General features: G+C 54.8%; 1 protein-coding gene across 1 annotated transcript in view; it reads right to left on the reverse strand.

Moving 5' to 3' along the window:
- Positions 1-9,458: 9,458 nt before the first annotated feature.
- Positions 9,459-18,383, reverse strand: part of LOC144953216 (protein Jade-1-like) — a 39,003-nt gene continuing 30,078 nt past the window's right edge. The window contains exons 13-15 of the mRNA XM_078883775.1: positions 16,155-16,347; positions 15,646-15,680; positions 9,459-9,656 (exon numbers count right to left, since the gene is read on the reverse strand). Coding sequence (XP_078739901.1) covers positions 9,459-9,656; positions 15,646-15,680; positions 16,155-16,347 — 426 coding nt within the window. The remainder of the gene's footprint in view (positions 9,657-15,645; positions 15,681-16,154; positions 16,348-18,383) is intronic.

The raw sequence follows: 18,383 nt of genomic DNA on the forward strand, positions 1-18,383 counted from the left end.
GGCGGTGATGGCGGCGGTGGTAGCGATGGCGGTGGCGATGGTGGCGGTGGCGGCGGTGGTAGCGATGGCGGTAGCGATGGCGGTGGCGATGGTGGCGGTGATAGCGATGGCGGTGGCGCTGGCGGTAGCGATGGTGGAGGTGGCGATGGTGGCGGTAGCAATGGTGGCGGTGGTAGCGATGGCGGTGGTGGCACTGGCGGTAGCGATGGTGGCGGTGGTAGCGGTGGCGATGGTGGCGCTGGCAGTGGCGGTGGTAGCGATGGTGGCGGTGGCGCTGGCAATGGCCGCGGTGCTGGCGGCGTGGGTGATGCTGGTGGCGGTGGAGGCGCTAGTTGGTGCTAGTAGTGCTGCTAGTGGTGGTGCTGGTGCTGCTAGTGGTGCTGCTGGTGCTGCTAGTAGTGCTGCTAGTGGTGCCGGTGGTGCTAGTGGTGCTAGTGGTGATGGTGCTGGTAATTGCTGTTCACTTAGAGGAGGAGTTGGAGGCGCTGCTGCTGAACCTGGAGCTTGCCACCAAGAGGTGGGGCCTTACCACCAGCCCCACCAAAACTAAGCACCTGCCTGGGTATTTTGTACCATCGGACACTCCACCCCCACAACTCCCAATCGGTGATGGGGCAGTTGTGGAGAGAGTGGAGAGTTTCGGAGCCGGTCATAAGTGTGCTTATGACCGGCTCCGGTTTGACAGTAGAGGTCTCACTCCTAATCAGTCGAGCGGCATTATATTTTCATCGTTTGCGTAACGCTGTGTGTCTATCACTCCGCAATGAAGCTTCAGGTCTTCTCGGCCACGGGAATTCCCTCCCTTTACGCTTGCGAAACGTGGACCCCCGTCATGGAACATCTTCGCTGGTTAGAAACATTTAGGCTGGCCTGCCTACGATCCATCCTGGGTTTAACCAGGCTGGATTGTGTGAGGAGCTCACAAATTCTTGAAAGATGTGGACAAAGTCCCATCAGTGAGCTCCTCCGGCAGGCAAGGCTGCGTTGGCTGGGTCATGTAGCCCGCATGTTCGGCCGGATCGAGGGGGCTAAACAGGCGCGGCATGGGCTAGAGAAGAGATGGAGTGACGTGGTACAGAAGGACGTGGAGCTGAGTGGACTTGCCGATGTCTGGTACCAGCGGTGTCAAGATCGGCCTCTGTGGAGGAGGCTCGTGAAGGACGCTACTGGGCAGTTGGAGGCAGTCGCCCTCCAACAACAACGGAGGGCGGAGGAGCGATGCTCACAACGAGCGGAGCGCCGGGTGGCTAAAGCACAGCAAGTTGGCACAGTAGGAGGCACAGGTGGTGCATCAACCAGTCGTATCAGTCAGTCAACCCGTGGCACCTGGGTCTGCCCCGTGACCTGCCAGCGGGCGTTCGACACTTCACGTGGCCTCAAGGTGCACATAGCCTGGCACAAGCGTTGTGGTGACGTCACCGCCACTTAGTGGCGAATGGCAATTGTTGGTGCTAAATGCACCACCGAGAAAAAGCGACAGGTCCACTCTCATCGTCTAAAGCATCCCACGTCACAGAATGAGGAGGTTTTCTGCAGCCTTCGCTCCGAGGTTCGAAGAGCCGTGAGGCGCTGCAACGATGGTTGGTGGTCACGGGTTGCTGAGGAGAAGGAGTCTGCCGCAATGGCCCACGATGACAAATCTCTCTTTAATTCCAGTAAAAGTAACCTGCAGCGCCACACCTATTACCATCCTCTCTACTCTTTGGTTCTTCGGTAAAGTCACGTAGGTAGAAAAAACAATAGATCACGATGTTTCGATCGCCACACATGCAATCGTGTTCAGGTGGGAGAGAGAAACAGGTTGCTGAAACAAGTCCTTATATATAGAGCCGAGAGGGGGGAGGGGGGTTGCCGCATCAGGCAAGAAGGAGGGGGCTATAGATTGTGCCGAAGCGAGTGGGGGGGGGGGGGTGCGAGAGCTGAGAGAGCTGAGGAGGTGGCCATTGCAATGAGAGAGATTAGTATGTCAATGTAAACGAAGCAACGTAACGTTGGCTGTGCTCGTGAGACATCCAGCTCGTTAGAAAACGAGGGAAACAAACGAGGGACAACGCCACATCGAGAGAGAGAGACACACCGAGAGGCACACCCACGCACAGAGAGACACACACAGACACAGAGAGACACACACAGAGAAACACACAGAGAGAGACACATATAGAGAGACACACACACAGAGAGACACAGAGAGAAAGAGAGACAACGTCGTGCTGCCAGCATCCGACGACGACGTATTGACTTCATTGAAGGTCGCCAGGTGCCTCCAGGACCACCTCAACCTCAAGCATCGATCACCTGCGGCGGCTCGCGCGGCCCCCATCGAGGAAGGGACGGCTGCTGGCGGGGTCGAGTCGTCACAAGCCTTCGCGTCGATCGACACTGGTCGGTGGAGGAGGAACGACAAGGGACTGAGGGATCGTCTCCTGCCGTGCGCTTCAAATGCGGCCATACGGGCCACGTCGCCAAGGGGTGCCGGACTGACGGGCCGCCAGGACGCCGTCTGCCTCGGGTCGACTGCCATCCGTCCCTCCAGGGCCTCAGGCGAGTCGGGTTACACCGCACACCCGACCCTCACACTCACCTCAACCATCCGGTTCGGGAGTCGCGAGGGCTCTGCACGGTGGGCTGTCCGGTGGCGGGGGATGAGCCATTAGGTCGCGGGACGGACGGGTGGCCGTGTCAACCGGGTCAATGGTCGGCGTTAGGCCATCGTATTGTGGCCGCGGCGTCGTTGGCCGTCGTCGGCCGTCGTTGGCACGGTACAGGGGATGGAGGTGCGAATGTTAATCGATACGGGAGCATCTGCCACCATCGTTTCCAAAGTGATTTTTGCTTGTTTACTGCCCGAGTTGCTATCCTCCGTCTGGTCGAGGTGCCGTGTTGTGCGGCCAACGGTGGACCGTTGGGTATTATCGGGCAAATGGCGGCGACCGTGACCATTGGCGACATCCGATTGTCCGCCACGGTGCTCGTTTCCAAGTCGCTTGCTGTGCCTTTTTCTGGGGAGAATGTCCATTAAAATCCTTGTTGACCAATGCGCAAATGCTGGTGCCCTTGCGCCTCAGGAGGCAACTTCATCGACAGGATACCCGAGTCAGTGTTCTTTTGACGCCGGCCAACAGAGTCAGCCATAGCCTCATGTTTGTGGGGGCCCAAACGATCATCAGGGGCGACCAACAACCATTTATTCAAGTTTTGAACACGGGTCTGGGAACCGCAATTGTACAAGAGGGCACCGTTTTGGCTCATGCTTCGCCGGCTGATGCACGTGCTGCTGTGGCCCAGGGGGATAGCGGTGATGACACCTGGATCGACTTGTTGTGTGCCGAGAGCCCTGATCTATCGGGTAAGCAGCGATCTGAGTTGCTTGCGCTCCTGCTAGAATTCTCCGACATTTTCAGCAAATCGAAATACGATATTGATCGCACGTCTTTGGTGCACCATCATATTGAGACGGGCAATGCGGCTCCCATCAGGATTAATCCGTGTAGGCTTAGCCCCGCTGAAAAAGAACACGTTCGCCAGGCGGTCGGGGACATGCTCGCGGCGGATATCATAGCGCCTTCCAACAGTCCCTGGGATGCGCTCATTGTCCTTGTGAAGAAGCAGGATGGTTCATTGCGGTTTTGTGTCGATTTTCGGATTCCTTAGATGCTCTGTCGGGGGCGCGATTCTTTTCAACCCTTGATCTGCTTTCCGGCTTTTGGCAGTTGCCCCTGGACGACAGCTCGAAACCTAAGACAGCATTTTGTAGCCCCCAGGGGTTGTTTGAATTTAATCGGCTCCCTATGGGGCTCCATTCCAGTCCCGCTACCTTTCAGCGACTCATGGAATTGGTTTTGGCGGGACTCCAATGGGACTCGTGTCTCATTATCTCGACGACATCATTGTTTTTTCTTGGACGTTTGAGGACCATCTGCAACGGTTGAGGACCGTTTTTCTTAAGATGCGGGCGGCCAACTTGAAATTTAAGCCCCAACAATGTCACTTTTTAAGTCGTTCGGTCAAATATTTGGGTCACGTGGTTCGTGAATCCGGTATAGCGACGGACCCCGATAAGACTTCGTGCGTACGTACGTGGCCGACTCCCAAGACGGTGGGGGAAGTACGAAGCTTTATCGGATTTGCCTCTTACTACTGTCGATTCTAACCCGGTTTTGCCACCATCGCGAAACCGCTGCACATCCTAACCGCCAAAGGCCGGAAATTTCACTGGGGGTTGGAGGAGGAAGCAGCTTTTAATGTGCTGCGGAAGAATTTGGCCGATGCACCTCCTCTCTGTTACCCGGACTTCTCGCTGCCCTTCCTTCTCGATATGGACGCCAGCGACACGGGAGTTGGCGCCATCCTGTCCCAAGTGGTGGACGGGGTGGAGAGGGTCGTGGCCTATGGGAGTCGAGTTTTGTCCCCTGCGGAACAGAGATACTGTGTGAACAGACTGGAGTTGTTAGCCATAGTCTGCTTCGTCCAGCTATATCGCCATTAACTGTGTAGGACTTGAAATGACACGCGCCACGCGTTGCTTGCGATGCGAGCGTGCAGCGGACAGTGGGGGCAACTGAGGACATACAGTTGTTGTTGCGCCAATTAAGGGGTGTGGTCATTAAGAGACGCCACAGGTGTTAAGGGTAACTGAGGACGCAGGCCGGTGATTGGTCGAGAGGGTGAGTGGTTGATGACTGGTGCAGGGGTGGCTACGATAACAGGATCACGTGAGGCTGGGGGGCCTGGGGGCAAGTAGCGAAGCGGGGGATGACATAATTAATTGGGGCTGATTGGTTCGGGGATAAAGGCAGTGAGCATATGAAGATACGGGAGACATTGTTAGTGTTGGAGTCGCAGTTGGAGTTAGCGTTGGAGTTGGTGCCTGGGACAAGAGTGTATAGTATAGGGTAGCAGTGGACAAGAGTGTATAGTATAGGGTAGCAGTGGACAAGAGTGTATAGTATAAGGTAACAGTGGATAAGAGTGTATAGTATAAGGTAGCAGTGGACAAGGAGAATACAGTATACGGTAGCAGTGGATATAGAGAGTATGGACAGAGTAGCAAGGACGGAGCGAGTACAGTGTAGCGAAGCAGCGGAGTGACGGACCTTGGTGGAGAGAGAGGAACATTGAACGATGCTGTCGGAGATGTGAACTATATGCGAAATAAAAGGAACGAGAAAGACAAAGAAGTTGTCGCGTCAGTAAGAGTCCTACACCTGTACGGCAGGGCTTTTGAGGTGCGGTCAAACCACGCTGCCCTGCAGGACATGTTACGGGTCGAACAGCCATCGGGACACCTGTCTCGGTGGCTGGAGATCTTGCAGGACTATTCCTTTAAGATCTCCTACAGGAAAGGCATCCGTCACAACAATTCGGACGCACTTTCTAGATTGCCACCTGGGGACTTGTGCGTGTGTTTTTCGGGAGCGGGTTACTGCAAGCCGCGGGAGAGTGCACCTCTGCAGGCTATGGCAGCTTCCAATGACCACGGGTCAAGTACGTGACAGTACACTGGGTCTCGCGCATGAGGAATGGGGCCGCCTGCAAATGGAGGACGCCTCGCTGCTCAAGTTGCGGCGCTGTGTCGGTAAGGCCGGACGCCGAGGTGGCTATCGAGGGTTTGCATTGGTCGCCCTGCAGGAGGGATTGTTGATGATGTACGATGATGTGGCCCAGCGTTACGCTCTGGTGGTGCCGTCAAGTGTGCGGGGCAAGGTGATACGGGTGGAACACGAGCGGCTCATGCACCTGGGAGTGACATTGGCTACTCTCAAGCTACGGTTATTCTGGCCGGGCATGTCCGACGATGTTCATAACGTCTTTAAAGGTGCACGGAGTGTGCGCGCCGGAAGCCTCCGCCTAGGACGGACCGACCGCCACTGCAGTCCATTTGCGTGTCCCGGGTTAATAAACTGGTCGTGCTTGATGTTCTTGGCCCGTTCCCTACCACCCCAAGGGGCAATAGACATTGATTGGTAGGGGTTGAGTATCTATCACGTTGGCCTATGGCTTCGCCGTTACCGAACCAATCGGTGGAGGCCATCACTACAGCGTTCCTTCATGGCTATGTGCTTGATAAGGGTGCACCGGAGCGTCTCCTGACGGACCAGGGTAAACATTTCTCCTCGAAACTCCTGCAGGAGGTGTGTGATAACTTGGTAACCAAGAAGGTGCGTACTTTGCCCTATCACCCCCAGATGGACGGCATGGTCGAAAGGTTGCACCGGACCCTGTCGTCCATGCTTTGCCATCAGGTTAATGAAACAATCCGATTGGGATTTACACAGTCCGATTGGGATTTACACATTCCGAGTGTCCTGGCAGCTTACAGTTCCGCCCCGCATGCTTCCATGGGTTTTTCCCCATTCTTTTTAATGTACAGGAGGGAGCGTGATCCACTATTGACGTACAATTGAAACCCTTAGACAAACGGGAGGTCCTGCAGCGCTTGGAGGCGGTTAGGGAAGCGTCCCGGGGTAACTCCGCCTTGCGCCAGGCGGCCAATGAGCGGCTGCTCATGCCTCGCCGACCCGTTACGGTATGGCCTAAGGGCGATAGGGCGTGGCTTCATTGCCCTCATGTCCCGCTGGGCACTTCGCCCAAACTGCACAAGCCATGGCAGGGCCCGGTGGAAGTGGTGGAAGTGCTGAACCCACGGTGTGTACGGATCCAACAATCACTGTCGCTGGTTTGTTTACCCGTCGCGCCTGAAACGGTTTGTTCCACCGCTCGCGGATTCGTCATCCCCACTTCGTGAGGGCCGGGGGTCCGGTGAGCCCGACGAGCTGGGGCGGGCGTCACCTGACGTCCTTCCTCAGGACAGTTCTGCTATTCCTTCCGCAGGGTCCGAGTGCCGAGAGGATCCGCCGCCGCCTGTCAGGCCGGGCCGGGTGGTGCAGGCCAACAGGACGACGCCGTCACCTGACCCTGCTCCGCTAGGGGGTCCCTCCCTTCGTGGCGTGCCAGGGCCGTCGAGCCATCGTCCGATCGGGTCCGTTGCCCCCAAACGATCAGCACCTCCTTTGCTGGACGGTCCAGCGATGAGAACTCGGGCAAGGATGGCTCGATTCAAATAATCATCCGTTGGGACTTGCATACACCTCACCGGGGTTCGCGTCTGCAGCCCGAGCCAGATGAGCCGTTGGCGGAACCCGCCTCATCTTGTGCTCGGGTGCGGTATTGTATGAACATGGTTTGGGTGCGGCCGGTCTGGAGGGGGGTTGTCATTGTAAATATGTTCTTATGTTCTTCTTTCTTATGGAAAGTTTTCTTATCTCCTTAATTTCGTGTATAGTGTACATATTCGGGTTGGTTTTGCCGTCTGTTATATTTATTATTCGTGTTCTACGTTCTTGTTCGTTTGTTGGAGTCCCACTCATGCGTTGTGCTTTATACTTGTCAGCCGGGACGGCTGAGTTTCACAAAGGGGGGGGTGATGGAGGGACGTGAGTGGCGTCCCTACGGGGTGTACGCGGGAAGCACCCGCGATTTACACGAGTGAGGGCACCTACCTCTGCAGGGGGTTGACGGAGACGTCGCAGGAGGTGGGCCCTGTCAGATGGGCCGGCTCAAGGGAGTTAAGGGGTTCCCAGATGTGAGGGGCCGGGGACGGGTAAAGCTGCCCCCGTTCCTCTCTAGAGACCGAGCAGGAGGCGGGGCCGGAGGTGGTTGAAAAATTGGTTCAGTGCTGACAGGCCATGTGGCCAGATGACGAACGTGCCATCTACGTATCTCTTCCACAAGGAGGGACGTAGGGTGGATGTCTGGATGGCATCTGTCTCAAATTTCTCCATGAAAACATTCGATACCACTGGCGATAAGGGAGAACCCATTGGGGTACCCTCATTTTGTTTGTAGAATGTACCATTCCAGGTGAAGTAAGTGTTGGTAAGGCAGTGCCTCACTAAAGTTGGTACATCAGGATTCAGTCCCTGTTGGACCAAGTCTTCAATGATTGCAATGGTGTCAAGTACAGGTACATTGGTGAACAGGGAAACTACATCGAAACTGATAAGCAAATCATCTGAAGACATTGAGATCTCCTTGATTAGAGAAAGCAAGTGAGCTGAGTTAAGTACAGCTGAGGTGGTCTTGCCCGTGAAAGGAAGCAGTGTCTCAGACAGAAATCGGGCCAGTTTGTAAGTGGGTTGGTCAATGGTGGAGACGATAGCACGGAGTGGTGTACCTTCTTTATGGATTTTTGGAAAGCCATAAAATCTGGGTGGTCTAGCAGTAGAGGGGTTTAGAGAGAGCTGCTTGGTCGGTTCAATTGTTGGTTTTCAAAGCCAGGCGGTTGGTAGCATCTCAATTGATTTTGGTATATCTGCCATCATTAAGGTCCTGCATTTTGTTGTAAGTGGTTTGATCCATGATGACAGTGGCAGTGTCCTTGTCGGCTGAGAGGATGACAATGTCATCTCTCTGTTTCAATTGAGCGAGTTCACAATGCTCGTCCTTGCTGATGTTGCTCATGGGTTTCTTAGCGTTTTTGAGGATAGCAGCGATTTCAGATCTTGCAACATCTGCCGGGTAGTGTCCCAAACCTTTGAGGGATACGTCGACCTGGGCAATATCATCCACTGGGATGTGTTTAGGGGTGACTGCAAAATTCAACCCTTTAGCTAGTACCGATTTTAGGCTGTCGGAAATTGGGCTGTTACTGTGATTGATAACAATCTTGTTAACGTCTAACTTTTTAAGGTGTGGCTCTGACTTCTTTTTTGACAGGTTTAATTTAGCAATCAGGATAACTTTACATTTGGTTGACATCGAAGTAGCTGAATAAATTGTCATGTTATCTACATGGTACCAATCAGATGTGAGCATTTTTTTCTCTTAATGCTCAGTGTGATTGCAAGAGAGTCTTGTCTAAATTATCTAGTTCAAATCGGAGCAGTCTTATTCTCTCTGAGATTAAAGCTAGGCTAGCCCTAATCTAGATCCGTTTAGCATTAGAAGTGACAGCAGCAGATGTGAGTGTAAGAGATGTCGTGGCATCTCTTCAGAAAGATGAGCGACTCGATCAGGTGAGCCTTCTTGTCTTGCAGTCTGTTAAAAGCCCTCCCCGTAGAGGCGGTTCAATCTTGATTTTAAGCTTTCGTGACTGCAGGAATCCAAACTCTTTGGTTCTTTCGGTAAAGTCACGTAGGTAGAACAATAATAGATCACGACGTTTCGATCGCCACACAAGCAATCGTCTTCAGGTGGGAGAGAGAAACAGGCTGCTGAAACAAGTCCTTATATATGTAATGCGAGCGTATACTGGAGGGTCGCCGGTTGGTGTGGTGGGCTTCGCCGCCTCAGCCTCTAAGCCAACCAGGCGACACGAACCATCGGGGGCAGAGTTCAAGGGCGGAGCCCGCGGGCGTTAGGGGGTGGTATTATCTGGAAAGTTCTTAAGGGGTGTGGCGAAGGGCGGAGTCTGGGTGACGCGGGAAGGGGATACAAGGCAAACCGGAAGGGGCTCGGGGTCAGTTGGTGAGGGCTGGAAGCTGGGCCACGTCGCGGCTCTCCGCGAGCCATCGGCCACGTGGCGACGCGGAGACGGGTCCCAGCGCGACGTCTGCCGGCGGTGCGCGGGAGCGGAGAAGCGAGAGAGAGAGCGGCGCAAGAGCGGACACCAGCTCACGCGACGCGCCGCGGAACGACAGAAGAGAGCGGAATGCGAGCTGTCCAGATAACGAAGAAATAAACACGGAGACACAGTCGCTTGTCGTCGACCTGGTTTATTACAATTATATAGAGCCGAGAGGGGGGGAGGGGGGGGGGGTTGCCGCATCAGGCAAGAGGGTGGGGGCTAGAGATTGTGCCGAAGCAAGTGGGAAATCCAAAGATGGGAACCGAGATGGGGGTGGGGTGTGGTTGATGCGAGAGCTGAGGAGGTGGCCATTGTATTGAGAGAGATTAGCATGTCAATGTCAACGAAGCAACGTAACGGTGGCTGTGCTCGTGAGACATCCAAGCTCGTTAGAAAACGAGGGAAACAAACGAGGGACAGCACCACATTAGGGGAAAGAACGGTGATCCAATCTCCGAACCCCCAGGGTTGCTGAGGAGATGGAGTCTGCCTCAGTAGCCCGCGATCACAAATCACTCTTTAACTCCATCAAATAAGTAACTTGCAGTGCCACACCTATTACCATCGTTAGGGGAAACAAAGTTGATCCCATCTCCGACCCTCAGGAACAGGTTGCAGATTTGCTGAGCATTTCTGTGAGGTCTTGGGGGAGGGGAAATCCCTCAGCCTGGATAACATCGTGGGACAAAGTGGGGATGACCCTGCTGAGGCTGCGGTGCCTCAAATATTGGAAGAAGTCACCCCCTGTGAGTGGCAGGCTGAGTAAGTACTGTAGGCAATCCAGAGCCTGAGACCAGGAAAGGCACCGGGCAGAGATGATCTCCCAAGCGAAATGCTGAGGGAGGGAGTTGTTTGTGCACAGACTGCCCTACATGACATCATAACAGTCTGGACCACTGGACGGGTTCCGCAGGATTGGAAGGATGCCCTGATGGTCCCCCTCTTTACAGGGGCATCTCACTCCTCAGTGTGCCGGGAAAAGTCCTGGCAAGAATTATTCAACATCGACTTGCCAGGCACGCTGAGGAGAGGCTTGCGGAGCCCCAATGTGGATTCAGGAAAGGGCGGTCCTGCACAGATGCCATATTTTGTCCATCTGCTACAGCAAAGGTGTACGGAATTCCCACAAGACCTACATCTCTGCTTTATTCACCTGGTCAAGGCCAATGATACATCAGTAGGCCTGGGCTCTGGGTTGTTTTTCGTGTTTTCGGAGACTCTGACCTGCTGCTCACGATCAGTAAGGACCTTCATGATGATGAGCAGGCCCGGGTTAAACTACGTGGCTGGGAGTCGGAGCCATTCCCTGTTCACCTTGGGGTGCGAAAGGGATATCCTCTGGCTCCCACATTATTTAACATCTATTTCGACCACGTAGTTCGTGAAGCCTTCAATAGCTGTACCGGATGAATTTTCATCCGGTACAGATATAATGGGAGGCTGATCGATGCCCGGGTGCGGTCAAGGGATGGCTCCCTATTGCTCAATCATGTTATGTATGCCGATCATCTGGTAATTGCTGCTCACTCAGAGGAGTTGGAGGCGCTGCTGCTGAACCTGGAGCGTGCCACTAAGAGGTCGGTCCTTACCATCAGCCCCACCAAAACTAAGCACCTGCCTGGGTATTCTGTACCATCGGACACTCCACCCCCACAACTCCAAATTGGTGATGGGGCAGTTGTGGAGAGAGTGGAGAGTTTCCCATACCTGGGCAGTGTGCTCATGACCAGCTCCGGTTTGACAGTAGAGGTCTCACTCCAGTAGGAGACAAAGGTATGACATCAGCCAGTCATCTCAGTCAACCCATGGCACTTGGGTCTGTCCTGTGACCTCCTGCCAGCGGGCGTTCAACAGTTCACGTGGCCTTCACGTGCATAGCCTGGCACAAGCGCCGTGGTGACGTCACAGCAACTGAAGTGGCGAATGGTGGTGCTAGCGGTGGTGGCGGTGGTTGCTAGTGGTGGTGGTTGTGTCACCATCAAAACATAGTCAACTTTCGATTATCTGCACTAATGGCGGGGAGGACGGCCGTGGACAATCCAACATTACGGATAATCCAAAAATATCTATTTTGCAATGAAGCACAACTGACAATTTTGATTTACTCTTTCGATTTAAAACGAATAATTGACGATGGACCGATCGATCGATGCGTGTGCTCAGTGATAATGACACTTTCCTGGCTCCCGCCCAGTAGAAGAGTCGGCCCACTGAATGAATGATAACAGAGCCACAGCCAATCAGCATCAATCAAACTCAGCCCCACTGAGTGGGTGATAGCAGCCACAGCCAATCAGCATCAATCACTCAGCCCACCGAGTGGATGAGAGCCACAGCCAATCAGCATCAATCATACTCAGCCCCACTGTGGATAGATATGGCAACTACTGTGGTGTAGGGGCGATCACGTGGATGTCGGATTAACCGAAGCAACAGATTTGTTCGGTTGAAGCACGGTGCAACTTGTAATAAACATTTACAGGAATAGTAATGTTTGTAACTGCTTTTAAGATCATTAATTTGTTCTTAAGGGAAAATCAGTCGTTAATTTACGTCAAAATCTCAGGTTAATCAGCGAATCGGATAAACCGCACGCTCGGATAATCGCGAGCCTCCTGTCATTATGTACACTGGAGGAATCCGATGAGCTATACAGCTCTTTCGCAGATGTCCAGGTGACGTTTCGGTCCACAGCCCTTCTCTTTAATAGTTCAGCAAACTTAATTCTATTGTTACCAGGTCAGGCTCCACAGCTCTGTCTCAGAAGCAACCTGGACCAGATGTTGACTACCTCGCCTGGTACACAGGAGGTCGTGGGTTCCATCCCGACCCTGACGATGCCTGCTGCTGCTGAATATTTGGAGTCTGCGTGTCTCTCTCCGCAGTTTAGAAACCCGCATTTATCGAGTGTTTGGCTGCTGCTTTAAACGCCCACGTGATGAGCCACTTCGTTGTTCTCCCTGCCAGGGTATAACGATTTGATGCCCCATGGGGAGTTAGATGGAACAGATGGAGATTAGTCCACCCACGGGTACAAGGGAGTGAGATGGAACGGATGGGGATTAGTCCACACACGGGTAGAAGGGAGCGAGATGGAACAGATGGAGATTAGTCCACACACGGGTAGAAGGGAGTGAGATGGAACAGATGGAGATTAGTCCACCCACGGTGTAGAAAGGAGTGAGATGGAACAGATGGGGATTAGTCCACCCACGGGTAGAAGGGAGTGAGATGGAACGGGTGGGGATTAGTCCACACACGGGTAGAAGGGAGTGAGATGGAAGAGATGGAGATTAGTCCACACACGGGTAGAAGGGAGTGAGATGGAACAGATGGAGATTAGTCCACCCACGGGTAGAAGGGAGTGAGATGGAACAGATGGAGATTAGTCCACCCACGGGTAGAAGGGAGTGAGATGGAACAGATGGAGATTAGTCCACCCACGGGTAGAAGAGAGCGAGATGGAACAGATGGAGATTAGTCCACACACGGTGTAGAAGGGAGTGAGATGGAACAGATAGGGATTAGTCCACACACGGGGTAGAAGGGAGTGAGATGGAACAGATAGGGATTAGTCCACACACGGGGTAGAAGGGAGCGAGATGGAACAGATGGAGATTAGTCCACACACGGTGTAGAAGGGAGTGAGATGGAACAGATGGGGATTAGTCCACCCACGGGTAGAAGGGAGTGAGATGGAACAGATGGAGATTAGTCCACCCACGGGTAGAAGGGAGTGAGATGGAACAGATGGATATTAGTCCACCCACGGGTAGAAGGGAGTGAGATGGAACAGATGGAGATTAGTCCATACACGATGTAGAAGGGAGTGAGATGGAACAGATGGAGATTAGTCCACACACGGTGTAGAAGGGAGCGAGATGGAACAGATGGAGATTAGTCCACACACGTTGTAGAAGGGAGCGAGATGGAACAGATGGAGATTAGTCCACACACGGTGTAGAAGGGAACGAGATGGAACAGATGGAGATTAGTCCACCCACGGTGTAGAAGGGAGTGAGATGGAACAGATGGAGATTAGTCCACACACTGCTACTGTGTTTGATCCACCAACCCTCGCTGCTGCCTCCAAAGCAGCCCTGGACAGTAGCAGCGCAGACGCCACCGCCACCACCACCGTCACCATTCATCACCATTGTCGCCACCGCCACCACCTTCATCACCACCACCACCACCACCACCGTCGTCACATTCGCCACCACCTTCTTCACCACCACCACCACCACCACCCTGGTCACCACCACCGTCACCATTCCAACCACCATCACCACCGCCACCACCTTCGTTACCGCCACCACCACCATTAGCACCACCACCACCGTCACCATTCCAACCACCATCACCACCGTCGCCACCGCCACCACCTTCATCACCACCACCACCTTCGCAACCACCGTGGTCACCACCGTCACCATCCTAATCACCATTGCCGCCGCCATCATCATCGCAACCACCGCTGCCAGCACCACCGCCACCCCATGTGAAGAAACAGGACTTGGGGGGAGACTCGGTTGAATGTTTTAAAACTTTAATATTTTTTTTGTTCTTTCAAATTTTCGTTTCTAAAATGTTTGTAACTTTTTTTTCCGTCATTTTCCTTTTTTTTTTTAAACAAAAAAAAAACTTTCACCGGCCGTATCGCAACGCACGAGCGCCTTCCACCAATGCCCTGGCGGTGGGGGGGGGGGGGCTCTTTGCCATCGCCGTGGCGGCCCCGGCAGCAGCAGTAGTAAGACTCATAACAGACGCGTTGCCCTTTTTTTAATTAAACATTCTGGGGATATTTTCTTTCCTCCCCTTTCCCACGCGAACACGTCAAGAGGCTGGGGGCGGTGGGGCAAGCGAGGGGTGGTGGCGGGTGAAAGATAATTAAATTCACCGGGTGGGATGGGTGGGTGGGTTGGCGGGTGGGTGGGTGAGTTGGCGGGCGGATGGGTGGTTGGGTGGACGTTTCGTTGAGGTCAGATCACCGTGTAGGCGTAATGTCAGATTATGATTATTCTTATTATTATTATCACGGCATCATCGCTACTGACACACGATCTAACACCCCCCCCCCCCAATAAAAGAAACTGGGAATGGAGTCGGAACATTTCGGCCACCGGACGACAACTCACAACGGCAGCTCTCCCCCCGATCTCTCTCTCCCGATGTCTCTCCCCCCAGCTCTCTCTCTACCTCTCTCCCCACCGCTCTCTCTCCCCCCCCCCGCTCTCTCCCTGCCTTCTCGTGGGCACTTGCGCACAAACGGCACGACCACCACGACCACCACGACCACCACGACCACCGCGGCCTCTGCCTCTTGAGCTGTTGAATTGCGACGAAAGAATAGAAACCGGCTCCACCCGGCCGCGTGCAAGGCCGTGAATCGCCCACGGCGCCCACATTCACCGCGGTCGTGACGGCGACGACGACCAACACGGGGCATCTCCCCACGTCGCTCCTCGACGCGTCGCTCCTCGTCGTGTGCATCGTTTGTTGAACCCCCCCCCCGCCCACCTGAAAGCCTCACACATTCGTGTTGCCGTCGAGGAATGGGGTCGAGGCCTCCCTCGCCGTCTGGGTGATGAGCGGAGAGCCGGCGGGCAGCGTCAGCGCGGCGCAGGGAGAGAGAGACGGGGGACGAGGGAGAGACGGGGACGAGGAAAACCCCAAAACATCTCGTTCCAGTGACGTCGGCAAGTCACCACCGAATCTCGGAAACGCGCAAGAGCTCGAGAGAGAGCCTCGGCGTTCGATTTGGAGAGGAAGAGACGCAGCAGCACAGCAGCAGCAGCTACAGCAGCATCAGCAGCAGCTACAGCAGCAGCAGCTACAGCAGCAGCAGCTACAGCAGCAGCTACAGCAGCAGCTACAGCAGCAGCTACAGCAGCAGCTACAGCAGCAGCTACAGCAGCAGCAGCGCCGTTGCCTTGAAAGACGTCGCCGCTCACCCTCAGAGAACCATAGCCACCGCCGAGAGGGGGGGGGGGAGCCTCGGTTCTGCCGGAGTTAAATCATTTGAGATTTTCTTCCGTTTCCGTACGCGCGTCATCGGGAACGGGTTAAGTCACACCGACCGCCAGCTTTCCCGGGACGTGGCGCGCAATGACAGCTTTGCGCGCCCGAGAGAGGGAACGCACGCGAGAGAGGGAACGCACGCGAGAGATGGAACGCACCCGAGAGAGGGAACGCACGCGAGAGATGGAACGCACCCGAGAGAGGGAACGCACGCGCGGAAGCGGACACCGCAGAGCTACCTCCAAGACGACGTTCAACCAGAACCCCTCGGCTGTGGCCGCCGCTCGCTCCGACAATTCTCGTGGGGCCACTTCGTCTCACTCGGATGTTACCGCTGCTGCTGCTGCCCGCTGCTGCTGCTGCTACCCGCTGCTGCTGCTACCCGCTGCTGCTGCTGCTGCTACCCGCTGCTGCTGCTACCCGCTGCTGCGGGTAGCAGCAGCAGCAACGCACCGCGAGCTGACGAATCCAGACGCCTCCCTGCCGATTCCACTCAATCTCCCGGCGCGGCAATTGCTTTCAAAAACAAAACGTCAGGCGCAAGATCCCGACGTCCCTGTCGTCCCACCCCCACCGCCGCCTCCGTCCACCCGAGAGGTCCCGGGAATTGGGCTACGGTGGTCGAGCCGACGGGTCTGGTAGGGGTGGCGGCGGCGGCACAGGAGGAGGCAGACCTCTGCCGGCGGTGGCGCTAGCGGTGGCGCTAGCGGTGGCCCGGGGTGCGTGGTGGTGGCCGTCGTCGTATCAAAGTCAGTGTAAATCTGAGGCAAGGGGAGAGGGGTAAGGCACGCCCAGAAGTCATATAAATAACATTACCTCGGACTTTTTATTATTCGTTACTTCTAGCGAGTTAACGCCACCCGCACCCCCCCACCACTCCGGTGGCCTCGGAGGGAAGGAAAAAAAACTATCACGGCGACAAGATCCGAGGTGAACGGTGGGGCCCCACTCACGCGGAAGTAGATAGCGGGGAGCTACATCTGAGAGGATTCCCTCCCGTTCTGCCCGTTCCTACCCCCCCCACTGCCCGATCCGCCAGAGAGCGTCGGGCGGCAACTTCTCCACCCGCCGGCTCTCTGCCGCCCACGCCGAGAGCGACGCCGATTCGCGTGACGCTCCACAGGCAGAAGACTTTAGAGACGTTTTTTCGTGATTAAAGATCGTCGGGAGTTGGGATCGAAGCGAAGTTGAGTGCACAAACGAAAGTAAAAGAAACAAGTGCGAGTCTGTGGGTCTCTGTGAGTCTGTGGGTTTCTGTGAGTCTGTGGGTCTCTGCGAGTCTGTGGGTCTCTGCGAGTCTGTGGGTCTCTGTGAGTCTGTGGGTCTCTGTGTGAGTCTGTGGGTCTCTGTGCGAGTCTGTGGGTCTCTGTGCGAGTCTATGGGTCTGTGTGCGAGTCTATGGGTCTGTGTGCGAGTCTGTGGGTCTGTGCGAGTCTGTGGGTCTCTGTGTGAGTCTGTGGGTCTCTCCTGTGAGTCTGTGGGTCTCTGTGTGAGTCTATGGGTCTCTGTGTGAGTCTATGCGTCTCTGTGTGAGTCAATGGGTCTGTGTGTGAGTCTATGGGTCTCTGTGCGAGTCTGTGGGTCTCTGTGTGAGTCTATGGGTCTCTGTGCGAGTCTATGGGTCTCTGTGCGAGTCTGTGGGTCTCTGGGTCTCTGTGCGAGTCTGTGGGTCTCTGTGCGAGTCTGTGGGTCTCTGTGCGAGTCTATGGGTCTCTGTGCGAGTCTGTGGGTCTCTGTGTGAGTCTGTGGGTCTCTGTGTGAGTCTGTGGGGCTGTGCGAGTCTGTGGGTCTCTGTGCGAGTCTATAGGTCTCTGTGTGAGTCTATGGGTCTCTGTGCGAGTCTATGGGTCTCTGTGAGTCTATGGGTCTCTGTGTGAGTCTATGGGTCTCTGTGCGAGTCTATGGGTCTCTGTGTGAGTCTATGGGTCTCTGTGCAAGTCTATGGGTCTCTGTGTGAGTCTATGGGTCTCTGTGCAAGTCTATGGGTCTCTGTTTGAGTCTATGGGTCTCTGTGTGAGTCTGTGGGTCTCTGTGTGAGTCTATGTGTCTTTGTGAGTCTACGGGTCTCCGTGCGAGTCTACGGGTCTCTGTGTGAGTCTATGGGTCTCTGTGTGAGTCTATGGGTCTCTGTGTTACTCTATTGCTTTCCGTGTGAGTCTATGGGTCTCTGTGTGAGTCTACGGGTCTCTGTGTGAGTTTGTGGGTCTCTGTGAGTCTATGGGTCTATGCACCACGTCCGTAAGCAACAACGCCGCATGTGTTGCGTGGACCTTAAGAATAACCAAACCAAACATGGCAGGTGACGTACCTCACAACATAAGGCCCACCCGCTCCACCACGTCACCCGTTACATACCGTCTAGCAGCATGCGTGTCTGTGTGCGTCTCTTGCTCTCTGCGTTCGGGTGTGTCTGTTTCTGTCTGTGTGTCTGTGCGTGTCTGTTTCTGTCTGTGTGTATATGTGTCTGCGTGTGTCTTTGTGTGTATGTGTCTGCGTGTCTTTGTATCTCTGCGTGTGTCTCTCTGCATGTGTGCGTCTGTGTGTCTTCATATCTGTGTGTATCTTTGTGTGTCTGCGTAACAGTGCCGTGTGACAAGACTGCAGGCGTGCATTTGAGGGCCTCCCCATGCGCTCCGCAGGTCGTGATTGGTGATGGGTGCTGGTGCGTGGCCTCGACTGTCCTTCACCCGTCACGGGGTGTCATCACTGTGCGCTTAAAGTGGCGGCGGAGCAGCGGATGGGAGCCAGGGCACCCTTGGGCGGGGGGGGGGGAGCTTAGGAGTACAGCACAATATCG

This window comes from Lampetra fluviatilis, chromosome 73 (genome assembly GCF_964198595.1).
Source record: "Lampetra fluviatilis chromosome 73, kcLamFluv1.1, whole genome shotgun sequence".
Lineage (NCBI taxonomy): Eukaryota > Metazoa > Chordata > Hyperoartia > Petromyzontiformes > Petromyzontidae > Lampetra > Lampetra fluviatilis.